This window comes from Hemibagrus wyckioides, linkage group LG15 (assembly GCF_019097595.1).
Source record: "Hemibagrus wyckioides isolate EC202008001 linkage group LG15, SWU_Hwy_1.0, whole genome shotgun sequence".
Taxonomy (NCBI): Eukaryota; Metazoa; Chordata; class Actinopteri; order Siluriformes; family Bagridae; genus Hemibagrus; species Hemibagrus wyckioides.
Window position 1 is genome coordinate 1,630,001 of NC_080724.1, and position 25,000 is coordinate 1,655,000.

General features: G+C 41.8%; 2 protein-coding genes across 4 annotated transcripts in view; both read left to right on the forward strand.

Annotated features, from left to right (window-relative positions):
- zgc:103759 (U8 snoRNA-decapping enzyme) overlaps positions 1–1,732 on the forward strand; it is a 9,884-nt gene extending 8,152 nt beyond the window's left edge. Inside the window, exons 3-4 of the mRNA XM_058409282.1 lie at positions 1–14; positions 95–1,732. The exon at positions 1–14 is cut by the window's left edge and continues 212 nt beyond it. Of these exons, the coding sequence (XP_058265265.1) occupies positions 1–14; positions 95–304 (224 nt within the window). The 3' untranslated portion in view covers positions 305–1,732. The remainder of the gene's footprint in view (positions 15–94) is intronic.
- Positions 1,733–7,410: 5,678 nt separating this feature from the next.
- The window catches only part of arhgap4b (Rho GTPase activating protein 4b), a 26,478-nt gene continuing 8,888 nt past the window's right edge, over positions 7,411–25,000 (forward strand). For 2 of the 3 annotated variants that reach the window (XM_058409985.1, XM_058409986.1), the window contains exons 1-17: positions 7,411–7,722; positions 12,511–12,954; positions 13,200–13,371; positions 13,461–13,623; positions 13,705–13,767; positions 15,033–15,206; positions 15,345–15,473; positions 17,759–17,980; positions 18,096–18,197; positions 18,426–18,611; positions 18,711–18,795; positions 18,907–18,934; positions 19,227–19,323; positions 22,158–22,218; positions 22,323–22,400; positions 24,243–24,371; positions 24,595–24,700. In XM_058409985.1, coding sequence (XP_058265968.1) covers positions 12,888–12,954; positions 13,200–13,371; positions 13,461–13,623; positions 13,705–13,767; positions 15,033–15,206; positions 15,345–15,473; positions 17,759–17,980; positions 18,096–18,197; positions 18,426–18,611; positions 18,711–18,795; positions 18,907–18,934; positions 19,227–19,323; positions 22,158–22,218; positions 22,323–22,400; positions 24,243–24,371; positions 24,595–24,700 — 1,862 coding nt within the window. In that variant the 5' untranslated portion in view covers positions 7,411–7,722; positions 12,511–12,887. Of the gene's footprint in view, positions 7,723–12,510; positions 12,955–13,199; positions 13,372–13,460; positions 13,624–13,704; positions 13,768–15,032; positions 15,207–15,344; positions 15,474–17,758; positions 17,981–18,095; positions 18,198–18,425; positions 18,612–18,710; positions 18,796–18,906; positions 18,935–19,226; positions 19,324–21,876; positions 21,905–22,157; positions 22,219–22,322; positions 22,401–24,242; positions 24,372–24,594; positions 24,701–25,000 lie in introns of all 3 variants that reach the window. The other variant, XM_058409987.1, reaches the window with a different exon arrangement.

Genomic DNA, 25,000 nt, shown 5'->3' on the forward strand with positions numbered 1-25,000 from the left:
ATCATGGTTTTGAGGTAGATCTTTCACATAAAACTATTTTGCTTTCTTTTCTTTTTTTTCTTTTTTTTTACTTAAAATCGATCTGTCTGTCTAGGTGTTGGGTCTGACGAGAGTGCCCCTTTATACCCTGAGGAACGGTGGTGGTCTTCCTTGGTTCTTGTCTCACTCATTCATCAGCAATTCACGAGCTCAGCTGCTGGAGGCACTGCGGCGTTTGGAATTGGTGTCACCTCGGAATCTGGAGGAAGCAGTTAAAAAGGCAGAGGAGATGAGACACACAGTCAAATCTGATCCTTCACACTGACAATATCTCTCTTAATCTGAGATTATAAAAAAAGCAGAACAGCCATAATGTTCTCATAATGGACTCCCCTTCCTGGATCTTATGTTTGTCATCATGTTAATTTGCATACTGAATAACCAGACTCAGTATCAAGCAGAATTATTATCTTATTAATCTACGCTAATGTGAAATGCTTGAACCTGTGAAATGTCTATACATATATTATATATATATATATATATGTGTGTGTGTGTGTGTGTGTGTGTGTGATTAAAGCAGGAATGAAGTGACCTGCAGTAAAATCTTTAGTTTGGGATTTTTGTTTTATTTTGTTTTAAAGGAATAAACTTTTGGCTTTGCTTCCATATAAGAGCTCATAAATAATATGGTACAGCTGGTTCTTTTTTGACATTTCACATCCAGAGTGTTAATGGAACTGTTGCAAGTGTGAATGCAGAAATAAATCAATGTTCATGTTATTTGTGTTTTTGATTTTCTGGTAAATTGTAGACCAGGCCGGAAAAGATATATTGACTCTTCAATGTTGAAACATGTTCGTGTTTTATAAATCTAAACATGCTTCGTAAGAGGTACTCAAATACACTATATTTCCAAAAGTTTTGGGACACCCCTCCAAAACATTGAGTTCAGGGGTTGGACTCCGCCCCTTAGTTCCAGTGAAAGGAACTCTTAATGCTTCAGCTTCATACCAAGACATTTTGGACAATTTCATGCTCTTTGTGGGAACAGTTTGGGGATGACCCCTTCCTGTTCCAACATGACTGCACACCAGTGACCAAAGCAAGGTCCATAAAGACATGGATGAGTGAGTTTGGTGTGGAGGAACTTGACTGTCCTGCACAGAGTCCTGACCTCAACCCCATAGAACACCTTTGGGATGAATTAGAGCGGAGACTGTGAGCCAGGCCAAAACTGGGACCTTTACATGCACATGAATGTAGTATGGAGTTTCAACTCTTCTGGGAAGGCTTTCCACAAGGTTTAGGAGTGTGTTTATGGGAATTTTTGACCAGTCCTCTAGAAGTGCATTTGTGAGGTCAGGCACTGATGTTGGGTGAGAAGGTCTGGCTCACAGTCTCCACTCTAATTCATCCCAAAGGTGTTCTATGGGGTTGAGGTCAGGACTTTGTCAATCTCTACAATCTTGTCCCTGACATCCATGGACAGCTCTTTGGTCTTGGCCATTGTGGAGAGTTTGGAATCTGATTGATTGCTTCAGTGGACACGTGTCTTTTATACTCCCTGTAAGAGAGTGCTCCTAATCTCAGCTCCTTACCTGTATAAAAGACACCTGGGAGCCAGAAATCTTTCTGACTGATAGGGGATCAAATACTTATGTCACTCATTAAAATGCAAATCAATGTAGAACCTTTTGAAATGTGTTTTTCTGGATTTTTGTTGTTATTCTGTCTCTCACTGTTCAAATAAACCTACCATTAAAATTATAGACTGATCATTTCTTTGTCAGTGGGCAAACGTACAAAATCAGCAGGGGAGCAAATCATTTTTTTCCCTCACTGTACATCAATCAACTGGGCTCAGTGTATTATTCCAATCTTGTCATTTTAAATCATAAAAACTTTGTCAACATAGAAAAAAATTAATAAAGCATCATAACAGTTTATTGTGACCTTCTCATGATACATAATGTAGTTATATACTGTATACACACAACGATCAGCCATAACACTGTGAGCAGTGACCGGTGAAGTGAACAGGACTGATGATCTCCTCATCACAGCACCTGTTAGTGGGTGGGATATATTAGGCAGCAAGTGAACATCTCCAAAACTGCAGCTCTTGTGGGGTGTTCCCGGCCTGCAGTGGTCAGTATCTATCAAAAGTATCCTTTAAGTCCTATAGGTTGTGAGGTGGAGACCTTGAAAACCTACAAGAGGATCTGCTGCTAACATCTCGGTGCCAGATCCCACAGCACACCTTCAGGGATCTAGTGGAGTCCATGCCTTGACGGGTCAGGGCTGTTTTGGCAGCAAAAGGGGGACCAACACAATATTAGGCAGGTGGTCATAATGTTATGGGTGATAGGGCTGGTGGTCATAATGTTATGGCTGATTAGTGTAAGTTGCTAACATTAACCTGCTGTATTTAACTTGTTCAACATGTTTTCTTTGCTAATGCCATTTTAGACTAGAATTAATTCATTAGCTAACTGTAGAGAATAAGTCATGCTTATAACAAGCAAACTTACAGAGGCTGAATGATGCTTTATGGTGTTGTAGATTTAAAACCTCTACCAGAGAGAGAAGGGCTGAAAACTTTAACTTAGTTTTATGAAAAGTGAAAGTTCTACTTTCATTTCAGTTTTGACTGGACACTTCCACTTTTTTGCGTAGGATTTTCACTTAGTGTAAGTATCATTTCTCAGAAATTTGTCCACCTTTGCCTTCACGTTCCTTAGTGAGATCCTACATAGCCCCTGACCACAAGGAAGGCCTCTGTAAGTTCATAAGCCATGGTTCATCACCAACAACCTTTGGATTACCCGCCTTTATTAATGGTTATTATTATGATTATTCTATATTAAAATCATATTAAGATATTGTATATTAATAATATAGCAAAGTTCTAGTACATTAGTATATTTAAAAAATAGCAGCATTTATTTTGTGCCCTGACAAAGTGAAAGTCAAAACTTTAGTTGCTAAACTCTTGTAGTGAAACAGATTGATAGAATGAATGACACAATCCAAGTGAGATCATATGAGGGGGTGTGGTCAGCATCAAATAGGAAAAATCTTGTGGTAGGAAAAATGAGCAAATCTGCTTTGGCAAGTTCATATACACAGATCAGCCATAACATCATGACAACCTGCCTAATATTGTGTTGGTCCCCCTTTTGCTGCCAAAATAGCCCAGACCCGTCGAGGCATAGACTCCATTAGATCCCACTGACCACTGCAGACCGGGAACACCCCACAAGAGCTGCAGTTTTGGAGATGCTCTGATCCAGTGGTCTAGCCATTACAATTTGGCCCTTTTGTTCAAACTCACTCAAATCCTTACGCTTGTCCATTTTTCCTGCTTCTAACATCAACACTGAGGACAAAATGTTGACTTGCTGCCTAATATATCCCACCCACTAACAGGTGCCATGATGAGGAGATCAGTCTTATTCACTTCACCTGGCACTGGTCATAATGTTATGTTTGATCAGTGTATATAGAAAGATAAAAATACAGACACAGGATGGCTGATGTGAATAAAGTGCAGATGTGTATAATTGTGTGCAATTTCAGTACAATATATGCTTTGTAAAAGTTAGTGGGTGTTGTGCAGCAGACAAGTCCAGAAATGTCTGTGCAAGTTCTAAGTGTTGTTCAGGTTGATGGCCTGCGGGAAGAGGCTCCTCCTTATTCTCTCTGTGTTGGCCTTCAGGAATGGGAAGCACTTCCCTGACAAAAATATCTGAATTCACCTTATAGTACAGTTTAATATTCAGTCAGAGATGCTGTATTGCTGATATTTGTATGATAAATCATGTGCTATTTTTGTTGGTTCAGCAAAACCTAGTCTTGTTATAAATTTCTCTCACTTCTCATATAATTTCTTCATGATTATGAAGCTCACAGGAGAGGTGGTGTTACTCAATGTCATTCCTAACTCGAGCAGTCTACAGAACGGCCACGGTGTTGCACTGTTGTGTTCCAGAGATTAAAATCACTTTAAATAGTTATTGAAATACACTGTTTGTATTGAGTACATACTGTATTTACTGCATTAACTATTAAAAGTTAATCACAGCCATTTGGGGAATTAAATAAAGCTGTTGTATTGGGAACTTAAAATGACTAAATGCATTTATTATCATGTATTATGCATTTACACCGATCAGCCATAACATTATGAGCAGTGCCAGGTGAAGTGAATCTCCTCATCATGGCACCTGTTAGTGGGTGGGATATATTAGGCAGCAAGTGAACATTTTGTCCTCAAAGGTGATGTTAGAAGCAGGAAAAATGGACAAGTGTAAGGATTTGAGCTTTGAGTTTGACCAAAAGGGCAAAATTGTGATGGCTAGACCACTGGATCAGAGCATCTCCAAAACTGCAGCTCTTCTGGGGTGTTTACAGTGGGAAGTATCTATCAAAAGTGTCCTTTAAGTCCTATATGTTTTTGAAGTCCTTGCAAGGACATCACACCTTCAGGGATCTAGTGGAGTCTATGCCTCGACGGGTCAGGGCTGTTTTGGCAGCAAAAGGAGGACCAACACAATACTAGGCAGGTTGTCATAATGTTATGACTGATTGGTGTATATGTACTGTATCTTCTCATGGTTCCTTCTATACAGTAGTAACAGATAAAACATGGTGATTCACATCTTGTTTGCAACACACACACACACACACACACACACTAGTGAGTACGCTCTCTAAGACACTGATCAATAGAATTAGACAGAAGTGTGCAGCTGAGACTCAGAACATAATGCAGTTTTCTTAAACTTACCCAAGCCATGCTCTTGTTGAAGTCAGTGATATCTGGGCATGAGACAGCTTGCTGTTCCACAAATCACAGTGTTATTTATCTGTTTGTTTTTTTACACTGACTTTTCTATTAGTTTTAATTTCGGCTTGCCTGAACTTGATTTTCTCTTCTTGCAGATTCTGAAGTACCACTTCTGTATTTTTTTATTTTTTCTCTTGTTTGGTTCCGTTATTTCTTGAATTTCACGGATAAATGTACAAAAGGGTAAATGAGCAAAGGTTTTTAAGCTGCTCAACATGTGGTTTTCTAATCTGCTCTGCATTACTACATTATCGACCTGGGCAATTATGACTGCAAACAGATGTATCAAGCAAACATGAATTTCCTGATTCTCAAGGCTTATCTTCAAAACTTTATCTGATTTCAGTCACTTTTGTCAGCAACTCTAATGCATGAAAACGGCAAAGGTTTCACCGTGTGCTTTGCCACATTACATTTCATATCATATTTTTTCTGCCATACACCAAATCAATACAGGACTGTGTTCTGATTGTAATAATTGCTAGAGACATATAGATATTTTGGAACACACAGGCAAGGTAGAGTAGTATTGTTTACGGCTGGAATTTAATCGAAAGGTGATTTGACTTTCACGACCACATCAAATTCAGTCCGGTCAACAGCTTAAACAATGACCGGTTATTGCCAGTTTGGTGACCTTTAAAAATGCAGACTCATTGTTCTTTGGGTTGTGTATATCAGCTTTAATGGAGTGGTAATTTTGCTGCTTTCTGTCTAGTTGTACTATATGTAATGTATGTGTGTGTGTGTGTGTATGTGTGTGTGTGTGTGTGTGTGTGTGTGTAAAGCCAGAGTGATGAAGTAGGTCAGAGGAGTGACTGACCAAGTGGAAACTGAACTGACCCCAGGGGAAAGAGACGGATCATGGGACACGACCAGAGTGGGGGCAGACGAGTTGCCGCTGACCATGTTAGCATAACGTTGTTGTATCACTGTTTGTGTTAACTCAGTGTGCATTTTTAGGCTACCTGCCAGGTTGCATCAAACCCCTAGCAAGAGACAGATTCTGCTCTTCGTGTCACGTCTGATCTTTGTGATGTCCTGCCGGCTTGCCCCCCAGTACACTGACAGCGGAGTCATCTTTCCAGCCACACATGGGTGGAGAGGTTCATGTGGAGTGATCCTTGTTTCCACAGCTAGTACATCCGTGTGAGTTTATTGACCATAATTAGTTTATTAGATGCCTTAAGTAAGGCATCTCATGAGATTTGATTAGGAATGGATTACTGTGACATCTCTGGATCTGAGCGTTTTTTGTTTTTTTTCTGTTCAGTGTGAGCAAAAATCCATGCTGAAACATGTAGTGAACCTGGGAGTGCACTGAAAGTGGTCCAAGTGCATTTCAGATTGATTTTTAGAAATTTTCTGTATGCATAGTCTTGTCACCACATCCTGAGATAGAGTGAGAAAGTCAGTGACAGACACAGAGTGACAGAGGAAGGAAGCAAGCACAGGAAAGCCGGGGGGTGAAGAGAGTGTAGATTTTAGCTTCTCTCGAACTCTTAAATTGTAAGAACCGGAAGAGTTGCACCTTGTACGTTCCATTGAGCCCAATTAAAACTCCCACCTTGATCCCTGAGAAGATTTTCATGTTGTGCACAAGCAGAGCTTACTTCTTTGTCTTTCATATTCTTCTGCTTTTAGCTCTTAACCACACAAACACACCCTTACTAATGGAAAAGTAACACACTTATCGACACAGATACATGACCTCATGTCTTCCCTCCCCCACTTCTTGTTGGTCTAGATGTCTATTTGCACCTCCGTAGCACTTTACTGTATGTGTTGTACGCGATGTGTTGTACGTGGCGGTCGATTGGGCACCTTCATTTCCTCTGAGTATTATTGGCTTCTTTGGGGCACAGAGAAATAATAAAGTGCTATTGTTCAAATAGTTATCACATACACAATCATGGAGGAAGTAGCCATCTAGCACAGAAGAATAAAAAAAGAAAAGCAAATAGCATGATATGTAATAAACCTGTGATGAAACGGGCTGGTGCTGTGCTTCTGTGTGTAGAAGCATCAAGTGGAAGCATTGTTATTGTGCACAGCTAACCGTCCTCGGTATTGATTTGGTCACGACTCCCAGGATCTGCTTTAAAGCCACATCATCTGCAGGGTGGTCGCTTCATGGCCATAAATTACCACCTTGGCACTGTGTGTGTGTGTGTGTATGTGTGTGTGTGTGTGTGTGAGAGAGAGAGAGAGAGAGAGAGAGAGAGAGAGAGAGAGAGAGAGAGAGAGAGAGAGAGAGATTACAAATCATACATCTACGTGTGGACTGCTGCTGGTCACTGAACACAAATGCAAGGTCACAATCATCAACACATGGCAGGAGAGAAAATGAGACAAAGGGAGAGAACAAGGGATGAGAAATAGAGGAGAGTGGAGGGAGAGCCTGGACAACAAGACAGCATATTCATATCCATCCTTGTATTTATAGCAAGCCTGCGGGGAGTGGGGAGAGATGGAGGCGGGGCTTAGTTTATGACATCCTCTCACGGCGAGGGATTGGTCGTGTGTGAGAGTGCAGTGGCGTGTGTGTGTGTGTGTGTGTGTGTGTGTGTGTGTGTGAGAGAGAGAGAGAAAGAGAAAGAGAGAGAGAGAGAGAGGTCAGAGCAAACAGGAGGGGAGCTGTTTTCTCGTGTGTATTTATGTGCGAGAGTGTACGGAAGAGAGAGGAGGGTTATTCTGAATGCGCGCGAGCGAGAGAGAGAGGGAGGAAAGGAGGAGAGACTGTGTTGAATGTGTCACAGGGAGAGAAATCAAATTGCTCCGTGAAATCTGTTTGACTCCAACACACTGTTCTCTGTGTTCAAGGCTGAGGGAGGGAGGAGAAGAGGAAGAAAGCGAGCGAGAGTGACAGACAGAAGGCTACAGAGAATGAGGTAAGGCTTTGCTGTTGTTTATTACTGATGCATTTAAATCTAGTGTCTGCACTCTGCGTGTGCGCGTGTACGCGTGTGTTTGTGCGCTCCAGCGCGCGCGCGCGTCCGTCGGTGTGTGTGTGTGAATGCCTGCAGCTTTGCTGCCCTTCTGATTTACGCGCACATACATGTTTGCGCATGCAAGAGGCAAACTGTCATGTATGACATTTATTTTTCCGCAGCTGTACAGCTGTTACTTCATCAAAACTGATCAACGCTAAACACGGTCTTTTTTATAATCGAGGAATAATAGCAGCTTTAAACTTGTCTCAGTATCTGTGTTACCTAAAATCTATATGCACATGTATGTGCATTACCTGTTATTGGCCGTTTGAACTGCTCAAGTGTGTGTGTGTGTGTGTGTGAAGGTGGAGGGTTTAATTGCTTTAAAGGAAGGACGTCGCTAACGGTTAAACATTATAAAGGCTGCTTCCTGTTTCATTATGTCTCAGCATTGATCTGTTTCAGACAGCTAGCCCCACCTCCTAATTTTTAGCCTTCATCATCTCAGTCTCTTGGATCCCATGAGCATTTAAGGGTTAAGATACTTGCTCAAGATCCCAGGAGTAGCTCCAGTCTCTACATTAAATCCGTAACCAGTGAGCTAACACTCTTCCTTCACCTCTCATTAGTGTCTGTCTCTCTTTCATGTATCTCTCACTCTTCATTTCCTCCCGCACTCACAGTCTTCTTTCTTCATCTTCTAAGATAAAATCTCTTTCACTCACTTCCTCTCCGTCTGTCTCTTACTGTAAGTCGGCGTGTGGTCCGACAGATGGATCACGCCATGTTATAGTGTTTCAGAGATGAAAGCACCTCTTCGTTCTCAAACCTAGTGTAAGTGGGCAAGATCTTAGAGTTGACAGGCTTCATGACTGACAGGCGAGTAGAGACACCTTCTTTACCTAATGGGTTAAATATTGGTGGGCCACTTCATCATCATCATCATTATCATCACTGATGTTGATTCTGGATGCAGAAGCTCAAATATTTTATTCTGAGCTGCCAGAAAGTGAGGAAAACTTTTTACAACAAAAATTTATTTATCTAAAGACAAATTTCCCCAATGTCTTTTTAGTTTCTGCATGCACTGTCTAGATTAAAGTGTGGCCTTTCACATAAACAGTGTTTGGTACTCCAGTGGTATGAGGAGGTGTGATGTGGTGAGTGTGAACACATGTCATATTAATACGGCGAGAAGATAAACAAGACTGTAAGGAGCTTCTTTAACACGCCTAATAATCCGCTTGGCTTAATCCTGTTGCTTATTATGCATTGCAGCTCTGTAATTTGTACCTATGTTTAGCAGAAAACTGGAGGATTTTGGTGTGCTGCATTTGGTAGAGCTGAGGGTTTGTATTTCCAGGGTTTTACTAAAGTAATAGAAGGAGTTGCAGTGTTGAGGCATTTTCAAATGCAGTCTGTGCAATTCATTACTGTAAGTAATACTGTAGGTTATCTCTGAAGTGAAATGAAGAAGGCTTCTTTAGTTTTGGTATATTCGATACACTGTATTGCCAAAAGTTTTCGGACGTCTGCCTTTACATGCACATGAATGTAATATGGAGTTGTCCCACCCTTTGCAGCTATAACAGCTTCAACTCTTCTGGGAAGGCTTTCCACAAGGTTTAGGAGTGTGGAAGTCTCCGCTCTAATTCATCACAAAGGTGTTCTATGGGGTTGAGGTCAGGACTCTGTGCAGGCCAGTCAAGTTCCTCCACACCAACCTCACTCATCCATGTCTTTATGGACCTTGCTTTGGTCACTGGTGTGCAGTCATGTTGGAACAGGAAGGGGTCATCCCCAAACTGTTTCCACAAAGAGCATGAAATTGTCCAAAATGTCTTGGTATGAAGCTGAAGCATTAAGAGTTCCTTTCACTTGAACTAAGGGGCCGAGCCCAACCCCTGAAAAACAACACCTGAACTCAATGATCTGGAGGGGTGTCCCAATACTTTTGGCAATATAGCATATCTTAATACAGTGGAATATATTATTACCAGTTGGCAACTTTTTGCAGCTTGCATTGTGACAAGTTATTTGAGAACTCATCAACAAACCATTTCTGCCTGATAACTGCTGCCTACTGTTGTACTGATGTTTTTTGTGTTTTGCACCATTCTATGTAAAATCTATTGTGTGAAAGTTCCAGAATTACAGTATTTTCCAGCCTGTCTAGCCACCATGTCATGAAGTCATTAAGATCACATGCTTTTCCTCCCCATTAACTGAAGTGTTTCCCTTGTAGCTGCATTATTTTATTAATTGCATAAATGGATAATTGCAAGATATACAAGTGTTCCTATTAAAGTGACCAGTAAGAGAATATGTGTGTGTGTGATGGGGGGGTGGGTTAAGCCGTTGAATGGGTGGCAGTTGAGTGTTTGAATGAGTGTATGTGTGTGTATAAGTGTGTGTAATGAGCTGGTCCCTTGGTCAGGGAAAGATAAGGTCCAGTTCTTGGTGTCATCTTTGGCCCACTGGGAGCGTAAAACAGGATTGATCTCACAGACCTCTAATTCCCTGCAGCTTCTTAACTCAATACAGCAGGCAGATCAGGTTTATTCAAGCGTTTCCATTTAGTCAATACTGCCCTCACACACATTTATTCCACTTCTTCATTAATATATTTCCATTTAAAACAAATATGAAAGGACTGCACTGAGATATGAATGGTTATGTAATTGATGGTCATTCCATATTATTCTTATAGACGGTCTTGGTGTGTGTGAAAGCAAGAAAGTATGTCTGTGTGTGCGTGCATGTGCGTGTGTGTTCTTTTATTAGCCGTTGCGGACACAGTACAAACCATAAGAGGACATGATTCATTCTTGAGTGCACACATAAGCTGAGTCCAGGCCATTTCATGCTTAACTGCTAGGTTGGTCAAAATCTAATAATTGCATGCCTATAATAGCTGAGGGATGTGACCTCTAAACTTAAGCCCTGTGCATGCTCTGGAGTGTTTGAGTCAGAGCTGCAAAGGGGTAAGTGTGGGCAGTCTAGGCTGCTGATGGAGACGGTGTAGTGCGGTGACTTGCAGGTTCACTCATAAAAAGTTACTTAGTCATTCCCATTACCCCCCCCCCCCCCCATATTCTACACAAACACACACACACACTCACACACACACACTCACTCGCACATAGAATTCACATAGGCTCTCTTTGTGTAAAAGCTCCGACAGCTCAGATGAAAGTCCCCTCTGTGCCACTTCCATCATGGCTACTACAAGTTTCTTCAAAAGTCTGCTGTGTGTGTGTGTGTGTGTGTGTGTGGGATAGGAATCCTCATGAGAGTTTCACAAAAACAGCTTTAATTTGAAACTAAAACTGCCAAATAGTTTCCTTTTGATTAATTCATTTGATTAAGCTTAGATTTAGGTGTAGTGCAGAATTAAATAACTACATTAATAATCATGTCAATGGAAGTTACTCACAATGCTGGCAAGAGTGTGTGTTTGTGTGTGTGTGTGTGGGGGGGGGGGGTTCTAAGTATTCTTTATTTATTATGTATTCAGAAATACATGTTCACATGATGCTTACACAAGATTTTGCTGGTCCTCATGAGGTACTTTCCTATAAGCTTTTATTTGAAAGCCTAAACAACTCAGAAGAAAAAGAGGCAAGAATGAAAATTATGACTCAAGTTCCTCCACCCTGAGAACAGGAGCAACGTGCCCACCACACTGACACATCCCGGGCAGGATCCCCACAGCGACTTCGGTTCCCCACAGTGACTCAGACTCTAGGAAGTGAATTTTAGAAACACAAGGAAATCTTTTGCAGAAGCGTCATTCTCACAGCTTTCCTCTTGAACATTTCATTACAGCTGAGGATTATTAAAGTCAATATTGTTGGGTATGAAAAGTTTAGATATACACCGATCAGTTATAACATTATGACCACTGAGAGGTGAAGTGAATAAGACTGGTGATCTCCTCATCATGGCACCTGTTAGTGGGTGGGATATATTAGGCAGCAAGTCAACATTTTGTCCTCAAGGTTGATGTTAGAAGCAGGAAAAATGGACAAGTGTAAGGATTTGAGCTTTGAGTTTGACAAAGGGCCAAATTGTGATGGCTAGACCACTGGATCAGAGCATCTCCAAAACTGCAGCTCTTGTGGGGTGTTCCCGGTCTGCAGTGGTCAGTATCTATCAAAAGTGGCCCAAGGAAGGAACAGTGGTGAACCAGTGACAGGGTCATGGGCGGCCAAGGCTCATTGGTGCATACAGAATTGTAGCAAAGGGAAAAATATATAGAGAAAATATTAATAAAAATATTTATATGAATATGGATCTGAACAGTAGTGTATAAAGTGCAGATGTGTTCTTTTTGCTACCCTATAACAGATCATATCTTCTTAGCTTCAAGCATGAACAGCTGCTATCATAGCTATGACCTAGAAGCTACACACATTTTACCAGTGTCCTCCCAAAAGCCTGCAAAGGGATCAGAATCGTTTGGAATTTAACATTTTGATTATTTCGATGGTTTATAGCATAGGTATGAGAAAGAAAGCTTTATGAACAAGGCATTTCAGACGCTGATGCAATGAAAAGGAGGTAAACAAATCTGCCTTAACCACATCTTTACAGAAACCCATGGCTTTCAGTGCTATGTGAACAGGATGTCTTGGTGAGAGTGTCTGATGTAAACCGGATGTGGCCAAGGTGTGCTGAAGTTTCTGGCACAAATTCATTATAAACTCCTCTCTCGTTCTTTGTCTTTTCTTTTTTGCTTCACAGGCGAGGACAATCACATTTATCCACTTGCTCAGGAAACAGATAAAGAAAACGACTGATCCTCTGCCCTGCTTGGTTCTACCGCCGAATCCACAAAAGCACAGGAAATCGAGATCAACTGCCGTGCTGAGGAAACCTAAAACTGTCGCTAAGCTGACAGAAACAGAAACGCTCCCCATCATTTCTCTTTTCCGTTTTTTTTGCATATGTCAGTGTCTGCTGATAGGCAGAGCGATCAAAACGTCCAACTGTTTTTCCTCACTATATAAAGGCTGCAGGTGGTTTTGAAGAGTTCTACCATTAAGAGGACCGTTAATACACATTGATATTCCTGAGATTCCCAATACAGCACAGGATTTTCCTGCTTCTCCTGCAAGACCATGACATCACATGGCAAACTGAGGAAGGAAAAGGGGTGTCTGGCAGAATATGAGACGCAGATCAAAGGTAAAGTTGGGGTCATGGTGCATTTTCTTTCATGTTTTCTTTTCTTCTTTCTCACTTTCACTCTCTTGTTCTTGTTTTTTTTTTCCCTTCTTGGTCAGACATAATCATGTTTTTCACTGCAGTCTGCTTTAGTCACACTGTTTCTGCTTATCGTGTCCCATGACTACCCCGGGCTGCATGCCGTCTGGGTGAAAGAGAGAAAACCCTGAGACTCTCTGTACCTCTTTTTTCTTTTTTCTTTTCAGAGGTGCGTAGTCAGCTTTCAGAGCAGCTGAAGGTGTTGGATGCACAGTTGGAGCAGAAGACCCAGCAGCTCCAGGATCTTAGTGATTATTTACGCCGTCGGGGGGAGATCGAGGCTGAGTATGCACGCTCTCTGGAAAAACTCAGTGAGAGGTTCACCCTCAAGACCAAAAAGTACATCAGCTTAGCCACCTCCATAGAAATTCCATATCAAGAACTATGAGCTCTGAGTTAAACGTCTTTCCTTTGTTTCCTTTATTAAGGAAAGAGCATACGGACCAGTCTGTGTCTCAGTGCTGGTCAGTGCTGCTAACGCAGACCAAGCAGGAGAGCCGGGACCACAGCTCGCTCAGTGAGATCTGCACCACCACCTTCACGCAGCGCCTGTCTCACTGCATCGAAGACACAAGCCGCCTGGCCAAGAAGGTACACACAGTCCCAGAGAGTGTATCGTCTCTCTTTCATTAATGAATGCACTGGGCTGAATTTTTTGCGATTGTTTTGTAGAGTAAAGAGGTGGGGCTGCAGATGCAGGATGAACTCCTCAAGGTCACCACCGAGCTGCAGACGGTGAGTGTGATTTCACTGTGTAAATGCGGCCAGCGTGAATCTCTGAGGTTAATCAGGATCAAACTAGATATAACACATTTGCACACTAAAATACTCCAAATTAGAGAAAAGGGATGACTTTTTTGCTGCACAGATGCATGCCGTGCAGATTGGTCGTGCATTTTTATGTTTGTTATGCTGCGCACGAGCACGTGGCTTAGTGGTTAACATGTTTGCCTCGCACCTCTGAGGCTGGGGGTTCGACTCTGTGCTATACGTGTGAGGTTCGCATGTTGACCCTGTACCTGTACTCTAGGGGGTTTCCTCTGGGAACTCTGGTTTCCTCCCTAGTCCCAAGACAGGCAGTTTGTGAAAGGCTGTGTGTGGGTGTATGTGTGTACGCGATTGTGGCCTGCAAAGGACTGGCAACCCATACAGGGTCTTGTGTAGAATTAATTCTTTTTTTAAAATGACTTTAATGAATGCATTTGTATTTAATTAGTGATTATATTTACTTTAACCCTGGTCAGCAGTTTGGGTGAAGTCTGTCAGTCAAAGCTTCTTGCTTTTTGAACCTTTGACCCTTCAACTCATTGACCAGCTCTGGAAGTGCTTTCCCTGTATTTGAACACAGCTTTCATCGGCCTCAGGTCTACACTCAGGAGTGAAAATTTCCTAAATCTGTTTTAAATAACTTGACATGAAGAGATGGATAAACTTTACGTGGGATGCACTAGTTTAGTGGATAAGGTGTTGGATTTCTGCTTGAAAAGGTTGTGAGTTTGAATCCCAGGTCCACCAAGCTGCCACTGCTGGGCCCCTGAGCAAGGCCCTTAACCCTCAGTTGTATAAAATGAGAAAAAAATGTAAGTCACTTTGTATAAGGGCGTCTGCTAAATGACAGAAATGTAAACTTGTTGTTAAAGCATGTGTGAGCATCTCATGATCAAAAGCTCTTTGGATCCCTGAGGTGTAGGGCATAGATCCCTACCCCAGTGGTCTTCTGTGGTCAAGCCCAGGTCACATATCCTGATTAAAACTACCCTCTCCTCTGCCAGCTGGTTGCTCTCTGAAAGTCTTCACCCTTCACAGAACAGCTTGCCTGTCACGAGTGTCTTGGCTCAAGGCTCTTGGCTTGTGTGATTTTATGTGTGTGTGTGTGTGTGTGTGTGTGTGTTCTTTATTTTGCAGAATTGCCAAGATAAAACATTTCCTTTGCTGCCTATTAAAAGCAGTCATTAACCAGTAAGCTAAATCACGTGTGTAATTATTAATTCCCACTTTAGGCTCTAAAAACTTATCACCAGTATCACTCGGAATGTCTTTCTGCTGAGGGCAAACTCAAGGAAGCTGCCAGACTGGAGGAGAAACAGACCGGCAAGAGTTCTGAGCTCAGTGTCGGCCAATCAGGAGGGCAGAGACGCAGCTCAGTAAAGAAGATGGAAAGGCTAATGGAAAAGGTAGAGCTGAGTTTGTTTTTCAGTTTGCAATGTGCAGTTTCCTTTGTCTCAAGATGGCACAGGAAGATGTATCAGTTCATATCTGTAACCCGCTGCTTCCTATGTGTGCCTGTGTGTGTGTGTGTGTGTGTTTTGCAGAGGCAAGGGAAAGTACAAGAGACCCAGCTGAAGTGCACTAAAGCTCGCAATGACTACCTGCTCAACCTCGCAGCAGCCAATGCTGCCATGAAAAAGTACTATCTCGAAGACATATGCACTCTGATTGACGTGAGTGCCATGATAATGCCTGTCTGCTGTCTGATCTCTGTTTTACTGGAAAATATGTTTTAGTTCCCTATTCTAAAGTAGTAGGAGACCAATAATAGCTCAGTTCCCTTTGTATTATTCTCTGTTCATGGTGCCTGGTTTCATCATGTGGCATGAAAATATTTGGTTAGTTACCTGCTGACTCTACACAGTAGTCTTTATAGACAAATGTTAAGATTCCTCATTATGAGATAAGGCCATTAAGGTAAATGATAAGGCTATTAAGGTAAATGGTCTTGTTCTATTGTAAGATAAATTGGCCAAATTCAACCATAAAAAAATATTAATAAGAATGTAACATGGCTCTATAATAATCTCGTAATAAGTAAGTTTGTCTGTGTGCAAGAAATTTCACTGCCTCCATGGTGTTTCCATTCCTGTGCTTAGAGCAGATAGAAGCTCAACATTTAGAAAACTATGAGCTAGCACTGCCGCATCAGGACATGTTAAAGGAGAAGTTCCACTTCCAGAACGAAAATCTACAGATCATTTCCTCACCCCTTTGTCATCCAAGATGTTCATGTCTTTCTTTCTCTAGTTGTAAAGAAATGATGTTTTTTGAGGAAAACATTTCTCCATATAGTGGACTTGCCCGCAAGTTTGACCTTCCAGAATGCAGTTTAAATGCAGCTTCAGATAGCTCTAAACCTTGATCCCAGCCCAGGAAAAAGGCTCTTATCTAGACAAACCATCACTCATTTTCTAAGAAAAGTAAAAAAATGTATACTTTTTAACCACAAAATCTCGTCTAGCACTAGCTCTATGTGCGTCCGTGACGCTACGTACTATGTAATGGTCACGCGTGACATAGGCGGAGCTACTTGCTGCAAGTGACAAAATATAAAACGCATGTGTAAAATGTGCCAGAGTCATGTGACTGTTACAGAAGGCAGGGAGTTACTACTAAAATTGTGCACACTGGATTTCACGCTTCAGACGTAACTGCAGAAAACACTTATAGAATCACTGTCATAGTGATTCTGTCATTCACCTGTCCTTCATTCTGAAATTCTTCAGAGACACTAATTTGAATAAATACAAAGTACATATACACAGATCAGGCATAACATTATGACCACCTGCTTAATGTATAACAGCCCTGACCCGTCCTGCACTGTGTATTCTGACCGCTTTCTATCAGAACCAGCATTAACTTCTTCAGCAGTTTGAGCAACAGTAGCTCGTCTGTTGGATCGGATCACACGGGGCAGCCTTCACTCCCCACGTGCATCAATGAGCCTTGACCGCCCATGACCCTATCTCCAGGTTCACCACTGTTCCTTCCTTGGACCACTTTTGATAAGACAGTGACCACTGCAGACCGGGAACACCCCACAAGAGCTGCAGTTTTGGAGATGCTCTGATCCAGTGGTCTAGCCATCACAATTTGGCCCTTTTGGTCGCTCAAATCCTTACGCTTGTCCATTTTTCCTGCTTCTAACATCAACTTTGAGGCCAAAATGTTGACTTGCTGCCTAATATATCCCACCCACTAACAGGGGCCATAATGAGGAGATACTCAGTCTTATTCACTTCACCTGTCAGTAGTCATAATGTTATTGCTGATCGGTGTAAATATGACGCTAATAAATTAATTTCTAAAAAATCTCTGGAGAGAGAGAGTATATAATTAATTAATTGAATATTAAGTGAATAATCTCTATAAAGCCTACAGAAGGTTTTTTTTTATTAACTGATGTCATTGCTTATCTCAAGGACTGAATTTTTTTATAGAGTAAATTGAAACTAGACTTACTTAAACAGAGCTCTTTTCATAGCAGGCGCTTAATCATACCTCGGTCAGTTTATACATTAAAACGGAAAGCAGGTCAAGATTAACCGAATCATTGGCAATTAATTTCTAATTCTGACAGCTCAACATAGCAAATTAAATTAAATTATGCATGATAATAGAAAGTGAAATAAATGTATTACCTGTAAGGTCCCGTCACTTGCTGCAACTCTCACCAGAAGGTGCTGTACTATTGCTGTGCTTCATGTTAAAGGATGTGATGGATCAGGTGTTATTTTATAAACTGCTAATGTGGCAGACATTTTGGTAAATCACACCAAATTTTTCTAATGGCTAATGTGTTAATTAAAACCAGAACTATTCATGCTATGTATAGCCAGTTCACTAGGCTCTAATTAGATATTTATTTGAATTCTTGCAATTATTTCCATGATGCCCGTAGCCTATACACTACTTCTGCGACTCATTTTGTTGTTGCCATGTCTGTCTGCAGTGCACAGATCTTGGCTACCATGTGTCTGTGACACGGGTGATGCGTGGCTACCTGTCCAACAGGAACCGGGCGCAGCAGAACCTCAAGAATGGACTTCAGCAGCTTGAAAGCGCAGTGAGTGCTTTGGACCAGGGCCATGACCGAGATGCCCTGCTGCAGGCCCATAACTCTGCCTTCTGCCTGCCATTCCACTTTCAGCACCAGCCACACGAGGGAGACCAGGTAACAACACACACACACACACACACACACATAGAAACCTAATGTATATCAAAATCTGTGCTAGGGAGATCTGACATACTCCACACTCAGGTGTGTGTGTGTGTGTGTGTGTAAGGTTTGTGAGGTGAGTGCTGACTGTCAGGTGAGGTATGAGATGGAAACCAGATACCAGCAGTTGCAGTCCAGGCTGTCTACCGTTACCCTGGAAACAGAGGAGGTACACATCACATCTCATATCATCTCTTAATCATCAGCTCTAATAATCACACTATGATTCTGTTTCTTCTTCTTTAAATGAATCCTGCCTAATTTTGCCTTGTATACATCAAATACCCATAAGTTAACGATATTTGTGAATACATAGGATATGTTTATATCGAGAAGGTGAAGGTGAATGATGTCATATTTATCGCATACGCAGACTCATTTGTTTTTTTTCCCTCAGGTCAGTAAAACTCTCAAGGCCACCTATGCTGCTCTCCTGGAGAGTATCTGTGATGATGACTGTAACCCCACCCCTGATGTCTCAGCCAGCCTATCACAAGAGAGCACAGGCGATGGTCCTAATACCAAGCTGAGCCTAACCAAGCGCAGAGCCAATCAGCAGGACACCGAGACCTTTTATTTTAACGTAAGAGTTCCATGTATACAAATGGAGAAACAGGGATGATTTCTGGTTAAAAGCTGTGAACTGACATGTTTTCATTTTGTTCTGTTTTGTGTGGTTCAGAAAGTGAAGGAGTATCTCAACGGGAGCTCAGTGATTTGCAAACTCCAGGCCAAACATGACCTGTTAAAGGACGCCATACAGAAAGGTACAAAAAAAAAAGTCTGAACCATCTTACTCACTCAGCTGTAAAGGAGCACAGCTTTGGCCTATTTGTAATGATCTCTGTTTACTCTTTGCTCATTTCTCTGTCCTCCAGCTGAAGCAGTTGACAGTGATCCCTCCAGGTACCGTTTATTTTCCATCTGTCTGTCTGTCTGTCCTTTGTTTTGGTACTGTTTACACATGGATGTGTTGCAGACATACCCTGCCCAAAATCCTGAGCCGTTGAGTTGAATCTGGAGTGTACTCTCTAACTCAGTTAGATAAGACTCGACCTAAAAGGCTTCAGAAAACCATAGATGCATTGGAACGTCCAGCACACCAGTGTGCATGTGCATGAAAATGGAGTGCATGTTTGTTACGCGCATGTAATGATGCCATGGTTTCACAGTGCAGTGCCGTGTATGTATTTCCCAGAATGCAGTCTGGTAGGTCAGTGCGTGTGCGGAAAGCCAGGCCTTGCTCCCAGTACAACCACAAACTCTTCTCTGGAAACATGCTGTCCTTCATCCAGGTACAGCTCCACACCATCCTCTAGCTGGATTTACGATGCATTACCGCAAAGCTCCTTTCTGCCACGTTACTCCTCCCTCCAGCTTCTGTGATACGAGATTTCCTGTCACTGACTCTCCAATCATAGTTTCAGTACTGTGTGTGTGTGTGTGTGTGTTGCTTGCTTACGTTTAGCCTGGCTGAAACGAACAGCTTCTTTGCTTTGCAGTCCCTGGAATTCTTTGCTAGTCTGTACATCCGCATTAAAGGGGGTGGGGGGGGGTTATTAATGAATATGTGATTAATAGCATGAAGCTGTGCAGCCATTTGTAGTGCCATTTTCAAACTGTTCCTACATTAAAATCATATTTCCCCGTTTCCCCATTTCCCCTGTGGGATCATCTGCCGAAACTGTTCCTGCTCTACTGCTGTGTTTTGTACTCGCATGCTTAAAAGATTGTGTAAAGGAAGTGATGTGTCATTGTGTATTTCTTCCATCAGACTACACTGTTTGGCATCTGTTTTTGGAAAGACTAAAAAAACTATTGTTAGCTCTGTTTACTTCCATGTAATAAAAAGAAACTGCGCATCTGAGGGAGAGCAGGGAAGAATTTCTGTGTTAAAGAAGGAGTGTATTATGGGTTTGCGTTTTAGGCAAGTCTTCAACGATACAGTTATTGTTGTTGTAACTCACTGTCCTTATTCATTCCTTGGTTACCTGATGCATTGTAATAGACAAAGTGTTCTCCTTGAGCACCATTGCTTCTTCGAGCTTGTCCAAAGATTTGCAGATGCATTTCCACTTATCTTTGGATACAACCATGTTCTGATCACTTTGACTCAATGCTTTATACACCTATCATTCATGCTAATCTATTTACATACACAGGACTCATTTTAAATCCCAAAGTGCATTAAAATAAGGTGGACATCTGGACACCATTATGTGCCCATTCCATGGGTGTTAACATGATGTTGGTCCCCCTGTTCTGTGATAACAGCCTCTACATTTTTAGGAAGTTTTTCTTTCCAGATAATTACTCCCAAGACTATAAATAGACCAAACTTACCAAGATGGAAAAAAAGTTTTTAGATACACTGTATTGCCAAAAGTTTTGGGACACCCCTCCAAATCAGGTGTTGTTTTTCAGGGGTTGGGCTCGGCCCCTTAGTTCCAGTGAAAGGAACTCTTAATGACAAGACATTTTGGACAATTTCATGCTCTTTGTGGGAACATTTTGGGGATGACCCCTTCCTGTTCCAACATGACTGCACACCAGTGACCAAAGCAAGGTCCATAAAGACATGGATGAGTGAGTTTGGTGTGGAGGAACTTGACTGTCCTGCACAGAGTCCTGACCTCAACCCCATAGAACACCTTTGGGATGAATTAGAGCGGAGACTGTGACCCAGACCTTCTCGTCCAACATCAGTGCCTGACCTCACAAATGTGCTTCTAGAGGAATGGTCAAAAATTCCCATAAACACACTCCTAAACCTTGTGGACAGCCTTCCCAGAAGAGTTGAAGCTGTTATAGCTGCAAAGGGCGGGACAACTCCATATTACATTCATGTGCACGTAAAAGCAGATGTCCCGAAAATTTTGGTAAAATAATATAAGCTTTCCTTGTCTTCTCTGGGTCAGTGTAAGATAAACATCCATTACTAAACATCTTTGTCTGGGACTTAAAAAAATATGTTTTGGCTTCCTTTCAAACAGGGCTTCAAGTAATAAAACACATAGCAAATGGAGCTCTCTTATCAGCTCGCTCTTTTTTCCTGACCATGAAAATTTTTATCTCTGGTGTCCTAGCTGGCCACGGCTCAGTACACGTGCATCCTTGATAGCTTCTAGGTGACTGAGAGAGGTGCATGAGCCTGGTGGGACTGCCATCTGGCCTCTGCTTATTCAGCTAGTTTTCACAGTGCCATCTTCTTGTGCAATTTCTCGGAGTCTCTCCCTTTATATTATTAATTAATCTGGAGGTCAAACTGCGCTGTGCGTTAACCCTGGCCCGTCTCTTTCTTTGAAGTGGACACTAATCTATGGGACGTACCCTCTTGTTATGCCACACTATTGTATAATGTATTCAGGACTACAGGACTGTTTCTCTTAAATGAGTTATCAGTGTGGGCGGCCTCTTGACTCTAAAATGCACACGTTTCTGCCTGAGTGGTTGGAAATTAGATTAATGCAGAAAAAAAAAGAAAACAGGACTTGGTTTGCTCCGAGCCATGCTGACAGTGTATTACTGTGAGTGTTTAAGCTGTGGTGTCCAGTTCCTTTGTGTAAATGCATTAAAATTGCTGTTGCTGCTTGCTGAATATAAATGGGGAAGCAAATGTAGTCTTGTGCTAATTGCTTTTCATCTGACTCTTGTTTCTGCTTTTCATCTGTCTCCACTCTCTACCCCTTTCCCCCCATTGCTTCTTTCTTTCCTCTTTCCATTTGGTTGCCTTGGTATTTTTTTTTCTTTCTGTCTGTGGATCTCACACCTTCTCTTGCCAATGCCGCGTTTTCTATTTCTTCTTCCGAATTTTTCCTCCATAACTGTATGGCTGGTCGGTACATCAGGAGAAGGAGGCGGATGTCCAGGACTCAGGTACTGCTTTGCTTGTCCTAGAGAGTCTTCCTCACTACCTACACTCAGGCTGTGCGCACTATTGCACTACTGACTTTAACCTTAGATTAACCTACAGCTATACATATCCATGCCATTTCCTATCTTACGGTCATCTATGCAGTCTTATACTGTTATCATCACAGCTTTGTGACATTCCCATTATTTGTGGCCTCATTCATAGCCACTCATTGCAATTCTAATGATCTCTCTTTCGTATCTACCTGCCCAACAGAGCTCCGGGCAGCAGATTCCCTTAGTGGTGGAAAGCTGTATTCGCTTCATCAACCTCCACGGTGAGTCCAGGCATCAGCCCGCCATGCTTCATGCTGCTAGATGAATTATGTATTTGTAATTCAGATGAATAATATGTTTGCAAATGAAATGTGTTTGTTTTAAGGTCTGCATCACGAGGGCATATTCAGAGTCCCGGGTTCTCAGAGCGAAGTCAATAATATCAGAGATGCGTTTGAAAGAGGTACGAAAATTCAGTGGATTTTTATTCTATGATCATTTTCAAACGAATTTTATTTCTGAGTTGTAGTGATTAGTGCACACAGGTGTCCCATAACAATTGCACAGACTTTTGGTTCTGCTAGTGGTGACCACTATGATCCATTATGCATTATTTGGTCATTATTGTTTAGTTGTTATGGTGCATATTTGATCACTTTTAAATGGATGGACATTTCTCATGGACAGCCACACCCAGTCCTCTTCTTCATATGCAAACATCTCAGAGCAGTGCCTGTTAAACAGACGTCCGTACACCTCCTTCCAATAGTAGTTATAGCTGAATGTACTGAATGCTCTCTTAAAAGCAGAGAAGGCCTGGTCGGGCCACATGAATGTCTTGAACATATTTCATTGGAGAAAGGGTGATGATTGAGAACCTAAAATTCCTGCTGTAAATGTTGGCTGCATGACATTGTATGTCCTCCATGATGAATAACTCCTTACAGGGAAGGGGTGTGGAAAATCTACATGTTTCAGGTTTACCTGGATGAGTGTAGTCCATGAGTCTATCCAAGGTTTTTTTTAATGATTTCTGGATGTTTTTCCAGTGCTTTGGAGTATTTCAAGTATATCATGATATTAGTTTATCTATGCAGAGTGTGACAGCCCTGCCTTGCATGTCACTAAAGGCACTATTTATTAATGTTGATCTTTCCTACGTGTGTGAGGGGTCGCCACAACTTGGCACAACTTACGCCTTCCTGACACAACCCTCCCATTTTTTATCTGGGCTTGGGACCAGCACTGCCTCCAGTGGCTGGGGTTTGGGCTCTGGCTGGGAATTGAACTCGGGCCTTCCGCCTGGTAGGAGAGACTGAGCCACCAGTGTCCTGAAGGCACCATTTATTAATACACGGGAAAAAAAGGAGAGGGCATTAACCAGGCCATAGAGCATCAGAATGTACAGTGGGTAATGGATATCGATATTTGCTGGTGATTTTGTTGATAATAACTTTGCTCACAAATGCAGTTTCAAAGGTTTGTAAGCAGGAAGAGCACCTACTTTATGTTTACTGAATAACAGTTTGGGATTCTGACTGACTGACCTCAGGGCTTTGGCTGGTAATGTTATGAATGGATACACAGATGTAATAAAGGCTGTTATTTCATCCTCTAACCAGGATGATTTCAGTGTATTGACATGCAGCCATGTTTATTGTGGATTCTCTTTATGCTATCGGTTTCAATGCACAGTGGATGATATATGAACTTTCACCATGAAACTTACTATCAGTGGTTGATGAAAAGCCAGCTGGTGTAGGTGGTAGGCCGTGCTGTGGTTTATAAATCTTGGTAGATGTTTAGCAGTGATGTGGTCTATGAAGCAAAACAGAAAAATGTTGTGGTAATAGCAGAGGGGAAAGTCACTGCAGGGCTTCATCACACTGTCCAGTTTGAATCTAAAGGCTGGTTGATTGAGAGCTGAGAACACCTTTTTCATTCTTTTTGGCATTTACCTGTGTTAAGCTGATCCTCCATGGTGACTAAAGGCTTGAATGGGGACAGGCTTCGTTTTTCCAGCAAGGACTTTATAAAGGCTTGTCTCTATCTCTGTAAACTCGCTTGCAGGTTTTCTGACTCAAACCGAAAGCAGAAGAACTAAACCCCCTGATACTTTGATTCCTGTTATTATTAGTAGTAGTAATAATAGTAGTAGTAGTAGTAGTAGTAAGAATTAGTTATTATTAGTATGTGTGTCAGAGGTCAATACTGTGCTAATGTTATTCTTCAAACAATCATAAATATCAGAGAAATGTATATTTATTGCATATTTAGTATGTGAATAAAAATGTCTTTCTCCCAGGGGAAGACCCTTTGACGGACAGCGAGTGTGACATTGACTCAGTTGCAGGAGTTCTGAAACTGTATTTCAGAGACCTGGAGAAACCTCTCTTCCCAGAGGAGAGCTTCAGTCAGCTGATGGAGTGTATCCGTAAGATAACAGTCAGGCACTTTTGTGTGTGTGTGTGTGTGTGTGTGTGTGTGGTCTAATGAATCGATGTTGTGCTGTTTTATCGTGCTACTGTGCAAACCTTTATAGCTTCAATGATGATTTAGAGCCATAACACGTTATTGATCGGAGCTACTCCAGTGTCTCGCGATGCGATCAGGTTCATGTGTGTTTCTCTAATCCACCTTCTGTGTGTCATCGACAGAAATTGAGAACATAGCAGAGAGCGCAGCACAGATAAAGCTTGTGGTCTCATCCTTCCCCAGACCCCTCATCATCGTCATGCGCTATCTGTTTGCCTTCCTCCATCAGTGAGTAGTGCTGCCTTTCTCTCGAGCACAAATAGGAAACAATACGAAAAATGATTTCCCAATAGGACATTTCATTCATTTATTTATTCAAATATAAATAATTTATTGCTATCATGCTACATGAAACAATAGGCTTGCGCAATTTATTAATGTTAATTTCGTTTGGGTGCGAGCGATACTTTTTTTTTTGCCATTTTCATGCCCAGAAATTAATGTGGCATTCAATATCTGGTGTGAGAACAATATTCTCAAACAAAATGGTATTTTCTGCACCATCTGCAAACAAAGCCTTTAAAGTCT